The 20,572-nt window shown below is 38.0% G+C and overlaps 1 protein-coding gene across 1 annotated transcript in view; it reads left to right on the top strand.

Moving 5' to 3' along the window:
• Positions 1–645: 645 nt before the first annotated feature.
• LOC138148601 (cytochrome P450 2C23-like) overlaps positions 646–20,572 on the top strand; it is a 37,859-nt gene continuing 17,932 nt past the window's right edge. The window contains exons 1-4 of the mRNA XM_069071378.1: positions 646–876; positions 4,116–4,278; positions 18,488–18,637; positions 18,996–19,156. Coding sequence (XP_068927479.1) covers positions 646–876; positions 4,116–4,278; positions 18,488–18,637; positions 18,996–19,156 — 705 coding nt within the window. The remainder of the gene's footprint in view (positions 877–4,115; positions 4,279–18,487; positions 18,638–18,995; positions 19,157–20,572) is intronic.

Raw genomic sequence — 20,572 nt, 5'->3', positions numbered from 1 at the left:
AAAACTTCTGTTGTTATTTTTTTAAGCAATCCCAATATCCTATTTTCAACTTCTTAATGATTAATTCTTAGAATTTGCAAAGATATTTTGTTTGTTTCTTTTTCTAGCTTTCATTATAATTCCAGGCTGGGCAGTTCTTGCAGTTCTGTAGAAACTTACACCTTTGTTACCTCTCACACTAACATTCCTTTCCCCAAACTAAAAACACCTCTAATTTGGTCTCAATAGTTAATCCAATTAATTGTATTAATACTCAATAGCTCTTACATTACCTTGAAACACACAACGACTTTCATATATATGGGGAAACAAGACTGAACTTAATGATAAAATATAAGGAAGTAATAAGAATGTATATATGATATTCAGAATGAGGAAACTTCACTGCAAGTCATTCCACACATTAAGGTTAGACTTAGGGGCAGGAGATCACTAGCCTGCCTGCTTCTTTGATCTGAGGGGAGGGATTGTGGTGGTGGTGGAATTACAGGATCACAAAGGTTCACTGTAGACATTTTCTTACTTATCTCTTGATTGACAAACTAATCAAAGTTAATGGAAAACTAACCTCATTTGTCTACAAGAACTATCTGTTTACTGGTTGGGCACTCCCACCCCTTGCTATCTACCAATGATTATAAAAGTATGGCAACTGTTTCAGTTTCTCTGAGAGCTGCAGGACCATATGTCAGGGCAATGGATCCTTGGGGACTCAGCACGACTATCCTCCTGACTTTTATCCTTTTCCTTACCTTATTGTTTCTATGGAGCCAAGGATTCAAAAGGGGGAAGCTCCCACCAGGTCCCACTCCTCTTCCCTTTATTGGCAACATCCTGCAATTGAATACAAAGAACTTCACTGCTTCTCTCTTCCAGGTACAGGGGCTGTTTGGGGATTTTAGGTCCTACCTACTTGGGTTGTGGGGGGAGACACAAAGGTTTCAAAAAAATAATTGAATCTGGACTCCTACTGTTTTAGAGACCTAGGTCATGGAAGGTGAGTTCAGAGCTCTATGAGTGATACCTCCTTTAGCAATGACGTCAGGTACACATTGGTTGTTTGGTGAGCATTTTGGTAGCAGAAGAAGAAATGCAACAACAGTACCAAATATTTTCTATGTGTAATACATCATACTAGGTTTTGGGGAGACAAAGACAAAAATAAACCATTCATTTAAAGACAACTTCTTCTGTACCTACTATGTGCCAAGTACCATGTCAGACACAGGAAAGAAACATATGGTGAATGGAATCATCTCTCCTAAAAAGGAAATATTCTTGTCCTCAAGGAGCTTGCATTCTACTAGGAAGATACAACAAATTCATAGATAAGTAAGTAGAATTAGTAGGGGACACAGCACTCATAATTGAAACTGAAAGAATTTTCAAGTAGGAGAGAACCCCTGGACTGGACCTTGAACATAACAGATTCCTATTCCAAGAGAGGGTGGGAATGAATTCCTGGCATGGGAGACAGTGTGGTCAACAGTTAGGAGTTGTTAAATAATTTAGTTAACAGGGAAGTTTGACAAGAACATAATGTTTGGGATGAGAGGTAATAAAAAACAAATCTGGACAATTAGGTTGGAATCAGCTGTGCCGTCCTTAAAGCATCACATTATGGAGGCAGTAGGGAACCCCTGTAGACTTTTGAGCAGAGGAATGGCATGGTCAAAACTGTGCCATAGCAATGTTAAATTGTTAGTTGTGGAGATCCTTAATTGCCAAGGACAATTATTAGAATTAGGGGATTTAACTAAGATTCTATTGGGGAAAAAATGGATAAAATATAATTTATTAAGTACCTACTATGTGCTCAATATTGTGGAGATAACACAGAGTAAAAGATTTCAGCTGCATGAACAGTTGGAAAAGCCTTGTGGTCCTTCTGTGGTGGCAAAGATTTGGAAATCAAGGGGATGTCCATTAATTGGGGAATGGCTAAACAACTTGTGGTAAATGAATGGAATAATATTTGCTTTAAGAAATTAAGAGTAGGTAGATTTCAGAAAAACCTGGAAACCCTCACATGAATGGTACTGGGTGAAGTGACTGGTTCCAGTAGAACAGTGTACACAGTAACACCAACACTGTGATAAAGAACTTTGAAAGACTTAATGCTTCTCAACAATGCAATGATCTTCTTTCACAACATGACTAATGATGATTTATGTCATTGTGCATGTAATTGTGCATGAATAGCCTATATAAGATTTCATGCCTTCTAGGGAAATGAGAAAGAGAGAAGCGGGAAGATTTAGAACTCAAAATATTATGTAAGTGAATGTTGAAAACCAAAAATAAATAAGCAAATAAATATTAGAATTTTTAAAAAGAATATTCTAAGAAAGAGAGGGTGAGGTTAGTGGACAGTTGAGGAAGCAAGACAGAATAGATGTGGGAGACATAGAATCTACAAGACCTGACCATAATCAATTGGATATGTGTTGTAAGTAAAAATGAAAAGTCAAATACAAATAAGTGCCTGTCAGGGTGGATGGAAGTGCCTCCTAGTTTGGAGGAAATGGTAGCTTTAGAGAAAAACAAATTAGTTGCATTATGGACAGGTTAAATGCAAATTCCAACAGGATATCCAGGTTGAGAAATCATTTATAAATAGTTGACCATGTGAACTTGGCCTTCAAATATGATAAATGCTAGTCATGTAGCTGTGGGAGTCTTCTGCTTAGAAATGATTATTAAAAACATGGATGCTGAGATCACCTACTTAGAGAGGGCAATGGCAGGTCATGAGATCTCCAAGGGAATAGAAAGAAAGAAGGGCTCAGAAAAGAGACTTAGTGGGCAGGAAGTTTATGATGATCCTGAGATGGGGATAGAGTAAAAGCAGCCAGACCTATAGCAGGAGAAGCAGAATAGATCAGTATCGTGGAAATCAATAACAGAAAGGTCTCCAGAGATGTATTGAATGTCCAAGCTCCTACTACCTCCTCTCCCCTTTTTTGGGGAATTTTGACTTTGTTTTACTATTTATTGATGTTTTATGGAACCATTAGCCTCAAATATTTCAACAGACAAATTTCAAAAAGAGAAATAAAACATTCTGCAAAATCCAAGTCTCTGAGCTTTATGTCAAGCTGTGGGAAATTTTGATAATAGATTAAAAAAAGATATTTAACTGAATACCAAGGAAGGGACATAATGAGAGAGAGAGAGAGAGAGAGAGAGAGAGAGAGAGAGAGAGAGAGAGTTAGAATTAGAAAAACCCAGAGAGAAGAGAATATATGAAAGAAGAGGGTAAGAAACAATGACAAATGCTGTAAAGACATATGAAAATATGAATTGAGATAAGGCCATCAAATCTGGCTATTCAGAGACCTTTAGTAACTTTGAAATGATCAGCTGTAGTTGACTTTATGTTTTTTGTATAAGATTTTATTACTCACTAGATCAGTTTAAGGAGTCAAGTATCATTTATTTTATGTTTTTGTTTGTTTGTTTTTTGCCTTTTGGAGGACAATTTGGGTTAAGTAACTTGCCCAAGGTTACAGGGCTAGTTTATTTTTTGGGGGGTGGGGGTATGTTAAGTGCCTGAGGCCACAACGGAACTCAGGTCCTCCTGACTCTGGGGCCCGAGCTTTACTCATAGCGCCACCTAGCAGCCCCTGGAGTTGACTTTAAATGACTGAAAAAATAATGCAAGAATTCCAGAAATGAGAAGAGAGGCAAAGAGAGTAGATAATTTTTGTGAGGAGATGGCAATTCCCTCTGGATCCTGTGTGACTTTTTTCCACATCCTCCTAGAAATATTCCATGGTTCATCTATCCAACATTGACCCCAGGCCCTTTTCTATAAACTTCTTAAACTAGATAGTATCAGTGGGCCAAAAGGAAACTACCTGAGAAAAATAGTGTGCCACACAATGACATGGATTTCCAAGGAGCAAACTGAAGGAATAAGAATTTGTTTTTGTTGTCCCACAGCTTATGCTTTTGTATCCTCAGTATTCATTAGCAACATATGTTCCCATGCATATATAGTTCACATATATACACATCCATATATCATGTGATCAGGTAGTTGTGGGGGCAAATTCCAACTTTCTGAAGTTTCACACTGAATGTCTTCCTATTTCTTGGCATTCTTTTCACAGCTGGCTGAAAAATATGGTCCTATTTATACTCTTTATTTTGGAACCCAGCCTGTTGTAGTGCTACATGGATATGACATTATAAAGGAAGCGCTAATTGATCAAGGAGATGGCTTTGCAGACAGAGGATTTGTACCAATTTTTGAAGATGTACTCAAAGGACAAGGTAAGTTTACATTATTTAAAAGAGTCACTGACAGGCAAAAAGGTATGTCAGAATATATCCAGTAGAATGTAGCCCACCCTTTCCCCCAGAGCATAGTTACAGGCTTCATTTTAATTCTACTCTCAGCACCTAAAACAAGATCTCCACGTGTTAGGTTGCTGATACCTACCACGCTACATTGCATTTTGGTTTGAATTGAATAAAATTCAACTTGATCAATGAATTAAGCCAAAAACTTTGTCACCAACAGATCACCTAGGAGTCAAGATGTTGAAGTAAGCAATAAGTCTCTCTCAGTCTCTTATTGACCTTGAAAACACAGAAAATGTCACCCCAGGAAAAATCCTGGAACAACTAAGTCGGCAGAAAGATGGGATGCAGCAGTCTTTTAGAACAGGATATTTGGAAGTTTAAGAGGAAAGTTTCCTTTTCCTCTGGTGGAAGGGGAGCAATACAGAATGGAAGGCATCCCAGCAAGCCAGCAGTAAGCCCCACTTCAGAAAACCAGGGGGATATGCTAAGCCCCAGGTTGGGGGAGTAGACAAGAGCCAACACCAAGACATCTATATCCCCATTCCTTGGTATAGTAAGGTGAGCTTGCAGACTCCACCTTAGAGAACCACCACATGTGCTGGGAGGCATGCAGGCATCCTCAAGCAGCCATTCCTCCCCATCCTTTAGCACAACTTCAAGTGGGCTGGCATTGTCTAGCAGCTGAAATTCTCAGTGCTTCTGTATAGTTCTGGGTGAGCAGTCATCTGCTACTGGCCAGATATCCAACTCCACCACAGGACCTTCAGTGTAGACACAGGTGAATTCAGAAAAAAAAGCCCACCTTGCTTCTGCACACACCAGCCATCACCACAGCTTCAGCTCAGCAAGAGTCAAACTACCAGACCGTACATTCTCTAGATGCCATCACTTGAAGCCCCAGAACACAAAGTCAGTGACCAGGCCCATAGACTACAAAACAAGAATCTTGGGGCAATGGCCCTGTGCCCCAGAAACAAAGATCAACTTTAAAAATCAGGAAAAAGGAAAATGAAATGAGCAAAAATTCACAACGACAACAAGAAGAAAATCACTCTCACAAAAAAAAAAGCAATGATCTTAGAGAATTATTGTGGTGACTAGGAAGATTATAATACATATTCAAAAGAGGACAACATTGTCAACAGACACAGCTCTGAAACCTCAAAGGGTAATGTGAATTGGTCTCATGCCCCAAAAGCCCTCTTGGAAGAACTAAAGAAGGATTTTATTTATGTATTTATTTACTTATTTTAGTTTTCATCATTCATTTCCACAAGATTTTGAGATATATTTTTCCATTTCTTTCCCCTACCCCACCCCAAAATAGCTAGCCTACTGAAAAGCCCTTCCCCCAATCTGTTCTCTCTTATATCCTCCTCCATACCCCTTCTAACTTTCTAGTAGGGCAAGATCAATTTTTATACCCTGTGCCTGTATACCTTATTTCTCAGTTGCATGTAAAAAAGAAAACAAACTTTTTTTAAACATTTGTTTTTAAAACTTTGACTTCCAGATATTTTTCTTTTTCTCTTCTTTACCCACCCCCACTGGTAATGTAAGCAATTCAATATAAGTTGTACATGTATAGTTACCCAAATCATTTCCCTGGTAGTTATATTGTAAAAGACTAAGTTTCTCTCCATCCTATCCCACCCTTCCACTTATTCTATTTTCTCCTTTGACCCTATCCCTTTTAAAAAAAATGTTAGCTTGTAACTACCCTCTCCCCAATTCTGCCCTCCCTTCTATCATCCACCTTCTTATCCCAACCCCCTTATTTTCCTGTTGAGTAACATACCCAATTAAGTGTGTATGTTATTTCCTATTTAAGCCAAATTCATTGAGAATCAGGTTGTCCCATTCCCTTTCACCTTCCTGTTCTTCCCCTCTAATATAACAGTTTTCTCTTGCCTCTTTTATATGAGATAATTCACCCTAATGTATCTCTCCCTATCTCCTTCTCCCAATAAATTCCCCTTCCACATCTTAATTTTTATTTTTTAGATATCATCCTTTCATATTCAACTCATGCTGTGCCCTCTGTCTATGTATACATGAGCATACATATGCTGTAATGGGAATGTAAATTTTTAAGATCTTCCCTGCCCCTAGGCTAAAATTCACCTGCAGCCTGGGGTGGGAGGCTTGTTTTTCAGTAGATACTTTTTGATTGACCAGTGGGTCAATAAGGTTGTTACATTGTCTGAGCCAGGACAATGCTATACAAGCGCTGATGTGTAGCATTGTTTTGGGGCTCATTTTGAGAAGTGTTCTGTGATTTGATCAGATGAGACTCTGGGAAGCTGTTGTTGAGAGCCCCCTGGATTTGAAAAACCCAGATGTTGATTTGGTATGGATGTAATTGTTGGACAATTTGGAAAACTATCTGCTTGATCTGTTTCTCTGTCTACTTGATTGATTGATAATAATGTCTGTATACTCTGAAGTTCGGGTTGCTGACCTTTTCTCCCTCAACTAGGTAAATGATACATATTTGACTGATTAAAGTAAGCTTGTTAACCCATTTTAAGTTGCTGTAGCGGCAAGCACCCCAGCGTCCCCAGGGTGTCTGCCACCACAGGTTCTTAGATCTGCTTTGTTAAAGGAAAGCAACTCAAAATGGGTTAACAAGCTTATTTTAATCAGTCAAATATGTATCCTTTACCTTGTTCAGGGTAAAAATGTCAGCACCCTGAACTTCAAAGTATACAGGCAGAATTATCAAGACAGAAACAGAACAAGTAGACAACTTTACAAACTGTCCAACCATTATATTCATACCCAATCAACATCTGGGTTTCAACATCTGGGTTTTTCAAACCCGGGGTGCTCTGGACAACGGCTTCCCAGAATCCAGATCAAATCACAGAACACTTCTCAAAGTGAGCCCAAAACAAAGCCTCACATCAGGGCTTACATAGCCTTCTCCTGGCTCAGAGAATGTAACAACCTTTTGGACCCATTGGCCAATCAAAAAGTATCTACTGCAAAACAAGCCTCCCACCCCAGGCTCCAGGTGCACTTTAGCCTAGGGGTAGGGAAGATCTTTAAATTTACATTCCCATTACACCTCCCCCCAAGCCTGCCCTCCCTTCCATCATCCCCTCTCTCATCCCCTTCCCCCCTACTCTCCTGTAAGGTTAGATACCCTATTTAGAGTGTATTTCATTCCCTCCCTAAGACAAATTCAATGGGAATAGGGTTTACCCATTCCCCTTTGCCTTCCTATTCTTCCCCTCCATTGTAACCATTTTCCCTTGCCTCTTCTATATGAGATAGTTTACCCCATTCTGTCTCTGCCCATCTCCTCTTGTTATATTCCTCTCTCACCTCTTAACTTCACCTTTTAAGTATCATTCCTTCCTGTTAAATGGGTCCTGTGCACTCTATCTACGTATACCTATACCATAGATACACATATTCACATATGTATTCATATGTCCATATATACTCATATATAGACATATATATGTATATATATAGATATTTCTATTTCTTTCAACTATTATCATACTGAGAAAAGTTTCATCAGTTACACTTATTGTTTTTCCATGTAGGAATGTTAATAGTTCAACTTTGATAAGCTCCTTATGATTTCTTTTCCTTGTTTACCTTCTCATGCTTCTTGTATCTGAATGTCAAATTTTCTATTCAACTCTAGTTTTTTCATCAAGAATGTTTGAAATTCCTCTATTCCACTGAAAGAGGATATTTTCCCCTGAAAGATGATACTCAGTTTTTCTGGGTAGGTGATTCCTGGTTTTCATCTCAGTTCCTTTGAACTCCAGAATATCATATTCCAAGACCTTCGATCCCTCAGTGTAGAAGCTGCCAGATCCTGGGTTATCCTAATAGTGTTTCCACAATCTTCAAATTTTCTTCCTTGCTGCTCGTAATATTATCCCCTTAATCTGGGAATTCTGGAACAAGGCTAAAATATTCCTAGGAGTTTTCTTTTTGGGATCATTTTCAGGAGGTGATCGGTGGATTCTTTCAACCTCTATTTTGCCCTCTGGTACTAAAACAACAGGGCAGGTTTCTTTGAGAACTTCCTGGAGGACGATTTCTAGGTTCTTACTTTGGTCATGGCTTTCAGGTTGTCCAATAATTTTTAAATTATCTCTCCTGGATCTATTTTCCAGGTCACTGGTTTTTCCCATGAGATGTTTCACATTGCCTCAAAATTCTTTCATTACTTTTGATCTGTTTAAAAGCATCTTGATTTCTCATAAAGTCATTAGCTTCCATTTGCTCCAATCTAATTCTGAAGGAATGATTCTCCTCAGTGAGCTTTTGAGATTCTTTTTCCTTCTGGCAAATTTGACTTTTTAAGGCACTCTTCTCCTCATTGCCTTTTTGAGCCTCTTTTGCCATTTGAGTTAGTCTGTTTTTTAAGGTGCTATTTTCCTCAGTCAAGCTGTTGACTCTCATTTCATAATTTTCTTGCATCATTCTCATCTCTTCTCAATTTTTCCTCCACTTCTCTTATCTGCTTCTTAAGGACCTCTATGGCCTGTAACCAGCTCATATTTTCCTTTGAAGCTTTTGGTGCAGGAGTTCTGACTTCACTGTTTTCCTACAGTTCCATGCTTTGCTCCTTTTTGTCCCCAGAATAGAAGTCTAATGTTAGAATATTCTGTCGTCTTTGTTTCCTTTGCCTGGTCATGTCACCTCTCAGTCACTTGACCCCTGGGCTTTTTGCCACAGTAGGACTCTGCCACCATACTGGGGAGCTTTCATTCCAAACACTGGGGTTTTCTCTGCTACCAGAGTTATGAAATGGGTGCCCTCTCTGAGGACTCCACGGGCACTGGCAAGCTGGTCATTCACCGCAGCACCTCCACACTAGACAGCAATCCAGATCCAAACAGGTTAAAGCAAGAGCAATTACCCTCTGCATGATTGCTTGGGCCCCCTACAATCTGCAGGCCAGGAGCTCTGGAAACAACTACACAGTGTTGGCTGTTGGGCCACTGCACCTCAGGCTGCCTCTAGCCTAGGAGACAAGACCATGCTCTTCAATCATTATGGGTTGAGAAATCTGGAAACGACCACAGCTACTGAAGATTCACCCTCCTGAAGACTCTTCTGGTGGTCACTGGTTGGGGCACTGACACTGAAACGTGCTCAACTCCTAGCTTGGTGTGATAGAGCACGTACGCTCTGAATGATCATTTCCTGTCCTCCTGCCAGGCTTACTTCAGTGGGATATTTGATTATCTCTGTCAATTTGTGGTTTCTGTAGCTCTAAAGTTTGCTTAGAGTCATATTTTACATGTATTTGAAGTAATTGGAGCAGTAGCCCATGTCAAGTTAGTGCTTCTACTCTGCCATCTTGGCTCTGCCCTTAAAGAAGTATTTTAAAAGAGAAATAAGAGAGCTGGAAGAAAAATTTGGAAAACAAATGAAAGGTATGGAAGAGAGAGTCAACAACTTGGAAAAGGAAAGGCAAAAAGTGATTATAGAGAAAAAAGTCCTTAAAAATTACAATTGGCCATATGGGAAAAAAAAAAGTACACTGAAGAAAACAACCTATTAAAAAGTAAAATTGGCCAAATGGAAAAGTAGGTAGAAAAACTAACTGAGGAAAAAAAATCATTAAAAATTAGAATGGGGGGGGGGGGAGGGTGCAGCCAAGATGGCAAAGTAGAAGTATGACCTTCTCGTGGCTCCAGCTTCCACCTTCCCCAATCCATGTAAAGAGGGGACTCTGTACAAACTTTGGAGCTGCAGAACCCACAAAATGACAGAGAGAAGCTAACCTCCCGCTGAAGACAGCTCGTCAGGCCAACAGGAATCGGCCAGTGCAGCACTCTGGGAGCTGAGAACCAAGCCCCACGCAGAGGCTTTAGCCCCAGGGCGGGCCTGACCAGCCACCAGCCAGAGGGACTCCAGATCAGCAGCAGCGGTGGCAGTTTCCACATTTATGAACACATAGATGCGAAGGACAAAGTGAGAGGTCTGTGCAGTCTGTACTTTAGGACCAGTAAGTGGGAGTACATGGCTCTTACCCTCAGGGCAAAAAGCTCCTGAGATGCAGGCACAGCCAGCCAGTGCCACGTAGCAGCTTCAGTTCCTGGCCTGCAGAGTGTAGCACCAAAGCACCAGTCTGACGGGTAATCGCTCTTGCTTTACCCTGCTTGGATCTGGATTGCAATCTAGGGTGGAGGTCCTGGGGTGTGTGTCCAGCTTGCCAGAACATGTGGAGACCTCAGAGAGGGCACCCATCTAATACCTCTGGCAGCAGAGAAAACCCCAGCATTTGGGAGAAAACCTCCCCTGTCTGGTGGCAGAGTCCTACTATGGCAAAAAGCCCAAAAGTCAAGTAATTGAGTGGCAAAATGAGCAGGCAAAGGAAACATAGCAGACAGAAGATTCCTACATTACACTCCTATTTTGGGGACAAAAAGGAGCAAAGCATGGAACAGGAGGAAACAGTGAAGTCAGAACTCCTGCCCCAAAAGCTTCAAAGGAAAATACAAGCTGGTTACAGGCCATAGAGGACCTTAAGAAGAAGATAAGAGAAGTGGAGGAAAAATTGGGAAGAAAAATGAATACCATGGAAGAAAATTATGAAATGAGAGTCAACAGCCTGACTGAGGAAAATAATACCTTAAAAAACAGACTGACTCAAATGGCAAAAGAGGCTCAAAAAGTCAATGAGGAGAAGAATGCCTTAAAAAGTTGAATTTCCCAGATGGAAAAAGAATCTCAAAAGCTCAATGAGGAGAATCATTCCTTCAGAATTAGATTGGAGCAAATGGAAGCTAATGACTTTATGAGAAATCAAGATGCTGTTAAACTGATCCAAACAAATGAAAGAATAGAAGGCAATCTGAAATATCTTATGGGAAAAACCACTGAACTGGAAAATAGATCCAGGAGAGATAATTTAAAAATTGGACCACCTGAAAGCCATGACCAAAGTAAGAACCTAGAAATCATCTTCGAGGAAGTTCTCAAAAAAAACTGTCCTGATGTTTTAGTACCAGAGGGCAAAATAGAGGTTGAAAGAATCCACCGATCACCTCCTGAAAAAGATCCCAAAAAGAAAATTCCTAGGAATATTATAGCCAGGTTCTGGAATTCCCAGATTAAGGAGAGAATATTACAAGCAGCCAGGACGAAACCATTTGTATATTGTGGAAACACAATCAGAATAACCCAGGATCTGGCAGCTAATACACTGAGGAATCGAAGGGCTTGGAATATGATATTCCAGAGGTCAAAGGAGTTGGGATTAAAACCAAGAATCACCTACCCAGAAAAACTGAGTATCATGTTTCAGGGGAAAATATGGTCATTCAGTGGAATAGAGGACTTTCAAGCATTCTTGCTGGAAAAAACAGAATTGAATAGAAAATTTGACATTCAGATACAAGAAGCAAGAGAAGCATGAGAAGGTAAACAGGGAAAAGAAATCATAAGGAACTTATCAAAGTTGAACTATTTACATTCCTACATGGAAAAACAATAATTGTAACTTATGAAACTTTTCTCAGTAGTTGAAGGGATTAGAAATATATATATTTATATAATATGTCTATATATGAGGCATATGGGCATATGAATACATATGTGAATATGTGTGTATATGTTCACAGGTGTACATAGACAGAGGGCACAGGACCAATTTAATAGGAAGGGATGATACTATAAGGTGAAATTAACATGTGAGAGGAATATAATGAGAGGAGATGGGGAGAGACAGACTGGGGTAAACTATCTCATACAGAAGAGGAAAGGGAATTTGTTACAATAGAGGGGACGAATAGGAAGGCAAAAGGGAATGGTTCAACCTTATTCCCATTGAATTTGGCTTGAGGAGGGAGTGAAATACACACGAAATAGGGTATCTCACCCTCCAGGATAGTGGGCGGGGGAAGGGATGAGAGGTGGGATGATGGAAGGGAGAGCAGGCTGGCGGGGAGGGAAGTTGGAAGCACCCACTTTTGAAAAGGGATGGGATAAAAGTAGAGAATAGAACAAGTGGGAGGTGGGATAGGAGGAAGTGAAATGTAGTCAGTCTTTTACAATATATCTACTCTGTTATTGTTTTGCATTAGCCACACATGTACAACCTATACTGAACTGCTTATCTTCCCAGTAAGGGTGGGTGACAAGGAAGGGAATGAATCTGGAATTGAAAGTTTTAAAATCAAATATTCAAATATATATGTATATGTATATGTGTGTGTGTATATATATACATATATAAGTATATATACTATTATTAATACTATCTTATATGTCATTGGGAAATAATATGTACAGGCACTGAGGCATAGAGATCCACTGGAAAAGTCAAAAGGTGTATGGAAGAAATTATGGTAGAGAGCAGGTTGGAGGAGGGGATATCCTGTGGGAGTGCTATTTTGGGGCGGTGGGAGAAAATTTGCAACTCAAAATGTGGCATAAATAAATGATGTAAAAAGAGCCTAGAAATCATCCTCCAAGAAATTCGCAAGTAAAACTGCCCTAACGTTTTAGAACCACAGGACAAAATAGAAGTTGAAAGAATCCACCGATCACCTCCTGAAAATGATCCCAAAAAGAAAACTCCTAGGAATATTTTAGCCAGTTTCTGGAATTCCCAGATTAAAGAGAGAATATTACAAGCAGCCAGGAAGAAACAATTTGAATATTGTGGAAACACAATCAGGATAACCCAAGATCTGGCAGGTTCTACATTAAGGGGTTGAAGGGTTTGTAATATGATATTCTGGAGGGCAAAGGAGCTGGGATTAAAACTAAGAATCACCTACTGAGGAAAACTGAGTATCATATGGTCATTCAGTGGAATAAAGGACTTTCAAGCATTCTTGATGAAAAAACCACTGTTGAATAGACAATTCGACATTCAGATACAAGGAGCAAGAGAAGCTTGAGAAAGTAAACAGGAAAAAGAAATCATAATGAATTTATCAAAGTTGAACTATTTACATTCCTATATGAAAAAATGATAATTTTAACTGATGAAACTTTTTCTCAGTATGAAAATAGTTGAAGGGAATAGAAATATATATGTCTATATAGGAGGGTTCATAGTCATATGAATACTTATGTGAATGTGTGTATATATGTTTACAGGTATACATAGATAGAGTGCACAGGACCAATTTAATAGGAAGAGATGATACTTTAAGGGCGAAATTAAGAGGTGAGAGAGGAGTATAACAAAAGCAGATGGGGAGTGACAGAATGGGGTAAACTATCTTATATAAAAGAGGCAAGGGAAAATGGTTACAATGGAGGGGAAGAACAGGAAGGCAAAAAGGCAAAACCTTATTCTCATTGAATTTGGCTCACGGGTGGAATGACATACACATTAAATAGGGTATCTCTCCCTACAAGAGAGTAGGGGGGAAGGGGATGAGGGGGGATGATTGAAGGGAAGTCAGGCTGGAGGAGGGATCAAAGTAGGGAATGGAACAAGTGGGATGTGGCATAGGAGGGACAGTGGAGAGGGGAAAATGCGCAAAAATTTTGTTACTCAAAATTGGTTGGAAATAAATGATGTAAACCAGAAGTTAATTAAGCATTTGAAAAAAAAAAGAATGAAACAGCATCCTACTAAAAGGTACCATAGACAGTGGAGTAAGTCAGTGCTAAGTATAGGTGCACCAAGTGGTATAGTATCAAAATTCTTAGAGGAGAAATTAAGAGAGTTACACAGAGAAATAGAGAGTAAAATTATACTAGCGGAGGACCTCAAATTCCCCTTCTCAGAACTAGATGAATCTAGTTACAAAATAAATAAGAAAGAAATTCAAGAGGTGAAGAGAATTTTTTCAAAATTAGATATGGTAGACCTATGGAGAAAATTAAATGGGGACATAAAGGAATATATCTTTTTCTCAATAAGAAATGGGAACGGCACAAAAATTGACCATTTATTTTTTCATAAAAGTCTCAAAATACAATTTAGAAAAGCAAAAATATTAATTTCAACATTTTTAAATCACGATGCAATAAAAATTATATGTCATAAAGGGCCATAGAAAGGTAGACTAAGGGGTGGCTAGGTCACGCAGTGAATAGAGCAATGACCCTGGGGTCAAGAGGACCTGAGTTCAAATCTGACCTCATACACTTAACGCAAAACTAGCTGTGTGACCTTGGATGAGTCACTTAACCACAACTGCCCTCCATAAAGCAAAGAAAAAGAGAAAGTAGACTAAAAATTAATTGAAAACTGAATAATCTAATCCGAAAGAATGAGTAGGTCATACAATGAAACAAAGAAGTGAATAACATCATCCAAGAGAATCACAATAATGAGACAGCACACCAAAACTTATGGGATTCAGTAAAAGTTGTTCTTAAGGGAAGTTTCATATTCTCTATGCTTTCATAAATGAAATAGAGGAAAAAGAGATCAAAGAATTGGGCATGCAAATAAAAAAGTTAGAAAAAGAACAAATTAAAAATCTTTAATTAATTACCAAATTAAAAAATTCTGAAAAAAGAGAGATTAAAAAATTGAAATCAAGAAAACTATTAAACTAACATATAAAAATAAGAATAGATTTTATAAGCAAAATAGAAAGCCTTTGGTTAATTTGATTTAATAAAAGAAAGAAGAAAACCAAATTGCTAGTATCAAAAATGAAAAGGATAGAGTCACTACCAAGGAAAAAGAATATAATATAATAACTAGGAGCTATTTTGCCCATCTGCACACTGACAAATTTCACAATTTCAGTGAAATTGATAAATATTTTTGTAAAATATAAATTGCCCAGGTTAATAGAAGAGAAAATAAAATATTTAAATAACCCCATTTCAGAAGAAGTAATTGAACAAGCCACCAATGAACTCCGTGAGGAAAATTCTCCAGGGCCAGATGTATTTACAAGTGAATTCTATCAAACATTTAAATAACTATTAATTTCAAGACTATATAAACTATTTGGAAAAAAAAAGGCAAAGAAGAATTAATTCCAAATTCTTTTAACAAAACAAATATGGAGTTGATGACTAAACTGGTAAGAGTAAAAGCAGAGAAAGAAAAGTATAGACCAATCTCTCTAATGAATATAGATAAAGACATTTTAAATAAAACAGCAGGAAAAAGATTATACCAACTTCTCACAAGGATAGTATACTATGACCTGGTAACATTTATAACAGAGGGGCGGCCAGATAGCACAGCGAGTAAGAGCACCAGCTCCAGTGTTGAGAAGACCTGGAGATCGAATTCCGGGCTCAGACACTTAGCACCCACCCAGAAACACCTGGCTGTATAACCTTGAGCAAGTTACTTAACCCCAATTGCTTAGGGGCGGCCAGGTGGCTCAGCGAGTAAGAGCACTGGCTCCAGTGTCGGGATGACCTGGATCAAATCTGGGCTCAGATACTCAGCACCACACCCAGAAGTAATAACTGGCCATGTAACCCTGAGCAAGTTACTTAACCCCGATTGCTTTTAAAAAAAAGATTTATACCAGAAAGGCAGGTCTGGTTTAGTATTAGGAAAACTGTCAGCACAATTGATCATATCAACAACAAAACTAGCAGAAATCATATGAATATCTCAATAGTTTCAGAAAAAGCTTTTAAAAAAATGCAACACTCATTCCTATTAAAAACACTAGAGAGCATAACAATAAATGAAGTCTTCCTTAAAATGATAGACAGCATCTATCTAATACCATCAGCAAGCATTATACGTAATGGGGACAAGCAAGAGCATTTCCAATAAGATCTAGGGAGAAACAAATTGTGCATTATCACCACTCTTCTTCAATTCTACTAGAAATCTTAGCTTCAGCAATAAAACAAGAAAAAAATTGGAGGAATTAGAATAGGCAAAGAAAAAACAAAGAGAAACACTCTTTGCAAATGATATGATGGTATACTTAGAGAATTATAGAAAATCAAGCAATGAACTACTTGAAATAAACAAATTTAGCAAAGTTGGAGGGTATAAAATTAACCCACACAATTTATGGGCATTTCTATACATTACTAACAAAACCTAACAGAAAGGGGTAGAAAGAGAAATTCCATTAAAAGTTAATGTAGACATCATAAAATGTTAGGGAGACTCCCTGTAAAGACAAACCTGGGAACTATATGAACACAATTGCAAAACAGTTTTCACAGAAATGATGTCAGATCTATATAATTGGAAAAAAACATCAGTTGCTTATTGGTAGGCTAAGCTAACATAGTAACAAAACTAATTCTACCTAAATTAATTTACTTATTCATTGCCATACCAATCAAATAACCAAAAAAATTATTTTATAGAGCTTGAAAAATTACTACCAATTTATCCGGAAGAAGAATTGTTCAAACTATAAAGGAAATTAATGAAAAGAAATGCAAGGGAAGGTGGCCTAGTTTACCAGATCTTTCATTGTATTATAAAGCAAAAATCATCAAAACTGCTTGGTTCTGGCTAAGAAAGACAGTGGTGGATCACTGAAATATGTAGGTACTCAAAACATCATAGTCAATGACTGTAGTAATTTACTGTTTGATAAATATCAAAACTCCAGATTCTGGAATAAATACTTTTTGACAAAAAATATTGGAAAACTGGAAAATAGTGTAACAGAAACTAGGCAGAGACTAACATCTTACACTGTATACCAAAATAAAGTCAAAATGGGTACGTGCTTTAAACATGAAGGTTGATATTATCCGATAACTAGGAGAACAAGGAATAATTTTCCTTTCAGATTTATGGAGAACAAAAGAATTTATGTCCAAACAAGATATAAAGAACATTATGAAATACAAAGAGGATGATTTTGATTATATTCATTTGAAAAGATTTTGCCCAAACAAAGGCAATGCAACCAAGATTAGAAGAAAAGCAGAAAGCTGGGCAACAATTTTTATAGCCAGTGTCTCTAATAAAGGCCTCATTTCTAAAATGTTTAGAGAAATGAGTCAAATTTAAAAGAAAATAACCCATTCCCCAATTGATAAATGGTCAAATCATATGAAGAGGTAGTTTTCAGACGAAGAATTAAAATTGTTCCTAGTCATATGAAAACTGCTGTAAATCACTATTGATTAGCTAAATGTAAATCAAAGCAACTCTGAGGTACCACATCAAAGCTACCAGATTCACTGACAATACAGGAAACTGATAGACCTTGGAGAACATGTGGGCAAATTGGAACATTAATATATTGTTGGTGGAGTTACAAAAGGATCCAGTCATTCTGGAGAGTAATTTGGAACAATACAGAAAGAGCTATAAAACTGTGTATACTCTTTGACTCAGCAATACCACTTCTAGGTCTGTATCCCAAAGAGATCATAAAAAATGGGAAAAGGACTCACAGGTACAAAAATATTTGCAGCAATACTTTTTTTGTGGTGGCCAAGAATTGGAAATTGAGGGGATGTCCATCAATTGGGGAATGACTGAACAAGCTGCTGTATATGAATGAAATGGAATCTATTGTGCTATAAGAAATTATGAGCAGATAGACTTCAGAAAAATCAGAAAAGACTTACACGAAATGATACTGGGTGAGGAAAGCAGAATCAGGAGAACATTGTACACAGCAATAGAAACATTGTGTGGTGATCAATTTTAAAAGATATGGTTCTTCTCAGCCATACAGTGAATCAAGACAGTTATAAAAAACTCATGATGGAAGATACTATCTACCTCTAGAAAAAGAACTATGGAGTCTTAATACAGATTGAAGTGTAAAATTTGTTCTGTTTTTCTTGTTGTTGCTGTTTCTTCTTTCCCATGATTCCTCCCATTGGTTCTAATTCTTCTTTACAGCATGACTAATGTGAAAATAGGTTTCATGAGCATGTATTTGTAGAGCTTATTGCAGATAGCACACTGTCTTGAAGAAGGGGAGGCATGGAGTGGGAAAAAAAATTTTAAGCAATTGGGGTTAACTTGCTGAAGGTTACATGGCCAATTATTTTGTGTGGGTGTAAAGTATCTGAGGCCATAACCAATCCCAGGTCTCCCAACTCTGGGGCTGGCACTCTTACTGAGCCACCTGGCCTCCGCAGGGTAGGAGAAAATTTTGAACTCAAAATCTTATGGAAGTGAATGTTGAAAACTTAAAATAAACTAAATGATTAAAAATAAAAGGAAATTAAAAAAACAATGGCCACCATGCTCACTGTACCCTCCACCATCTCCAGTGTTAGAATAACCAATGTGCTATTGTTCTCTTTTGTCTAGGAGTTGTTTTCAGTCGTGGAGAGAGATGGAAACAAATCCGTAGGTTTTCCCTCATGACCCTAAGGAATTTTGGGATGGGGAAGAGAAGCATTGAAGAGAGAGTTCAAGAGGAAGCCAAATACCTGGTGGAGGAGCTCAGGAAAACAAAGGGTTGGTTTCAATTCTTTCTTCCTGGGTATGTGAGGTCCAGTTGCTCACCCATCCCCTATCCTAAATACTATTTGATTTTGGTGTCATTCTAAAAGTCTCTACTTTGGTGCACTGACCAGGATACTCCCTCCACTTAGCCAGAGAAGTCTCTTCTTTCTTTTTATATCCAAGTATTATAAACTTATCTAGTTTCCATATAAAGGTGAAAGAAAATTGTACAAGAGAACAACAGCAACTATCCTTAAAGGAATTAAACACCACCATATTCAGGTATTGGCAGGTAGATGCCGTGTTCCTACATGATTGAAAATATTTCTTTTTAAATTGTTTCCTTTTTGGCAACTTTTCTCTACATTAGGTCAGCCCACTGATCCCACTTTTATCCTTGGCTGTGCTCCATGCAATGTGATCTGCTCTATTCTTTTCCGTGAACGATTCAAGTACAAGGATGAGCAATTTCTACATCTGATGAACTTGTTAAATGAAAACTTTAAGCTGCTTAATTCACCATGGCTACAGGTAAAGCCACATCTATTTTCTTATTCTGTTCTTGTTTGCTGAGTTTTAGCAACAGGATCAATGTACTCATCTGTTAGCAAGTTCTCCAACACAGATGAGTACAAACATATATTTACATACCATGCATTCAAGGACAATAACATAATGGAATATATTGGGTTGTCAAATAAGATACAGGTAGATATTCTGCTCCCACTAGGCCTCTAAACTAGTTCTAGATCATGCAAATATTTGAGTTATTGGAAGAAATGTCTGACTGGTTCCTGGGATATCTCCAGTAGCATAGTGTTCATAAATGTGGCCAAGTGCAATAGTTATCAATAAAGAGTACACTAGACCATTCTGAAGTGATTAGGGAGGAAAGTTGGCCAAAGCTCAGTCAGCAAGACACTTAAGCCAACACACTACACTGATTCTGGGACTTCCATGGTGTAACATCTACAATGGATGGACGTAGCGTATAAAAGCCTTCATTCAGTGATAGTTTAACTAAGCATCCTCATATAGCCAAAAAAAGTTTTCTTTTCCTTTACCATATTCTGTTCCACTTACAGTAAAGGATATATACTCTAACTAAACACTACTCTCATAAAATGAAAGACTTTTGAGGATGAAGACTACTTCATTGTTGTCTATATCACCACAGCCTAGCACAAAACTTGATTCCTAGTGAATACTGAATAAATGCTAGATGGATTCTATTGACTTAATGTTAAATGAATTAATTGATTGGATGCCTTGATGTGTCTTTATCTTGGTTTTTTTTCAATATCTTGCCTTTTCCAAGGTAAGTAGATTTCCCTTAGCTCAAAGAGCAGTTTCTTTTGCACAAGAACATAACATCCTGCATTTTGTTCCCTTTAGTGGGTAGTATTATTTTGATAAATTAGTTTTGAGATATTTACCAATTTAGACTTTGATTGTTGAGGACTTTTGAAACTCCTGGGTATTGTTCAGAGGAGCTCAGTACTCCTAAGTGCCCAGGAGTTTTGACTTCTTTTCTGAGACGTCACAAAATCCTAGAATTTATGGAAACAAAGGAATTTAATGAATAGAGGGCTAGACGTGGAGGGAGGAAAAATGAATCTGAATCCTCCCTCAGACACTTAACAGTTGTATGTTGCTTGGAGAGTCATTTAACTTCTCTCATCCTCAGCTACCTTTTCTGTAAAATGGGGATAATAAAGGGACCTACCTACCAAAGTTGTTGTGTGACTCAAATGAACTAATATATTTAAAGCACTTTGGGCACATTTACAATTTTGCATGAATGCTATGTATTATTCCTATTATTTTTATTATAACTGCAGAGAGGAGTAAACTGAGGTACAGAGAAGTGACATGATTTACCTGAGGTCACAAGGCATGCATACAGACCCAGCTCTATGTACTCTGAATTTAATCATTTTTCCACTT

The sequence above is a fragment of the Petaurus breviceps genome, unplaced genomic scaffold (genome assembly GCF_028583685.1).
Source record: "Petaurus breviceps papuanus isolate PSGF00001 unplaced genomic scaffold, PetGlider_PUasm1.0 90825, whole genome shotgun sequence".
NCBI lineage: Eukaryota > Metazoa > Chordata > Mammalia > Diprotodontia > Petauridae > Petaurus > Petaurus breviceps.
The sequence above is the reverse complement of the archived record's forward strand: the minus strand, read 5'-3'. Positions and strand labels throughout refer to the sequence as shown.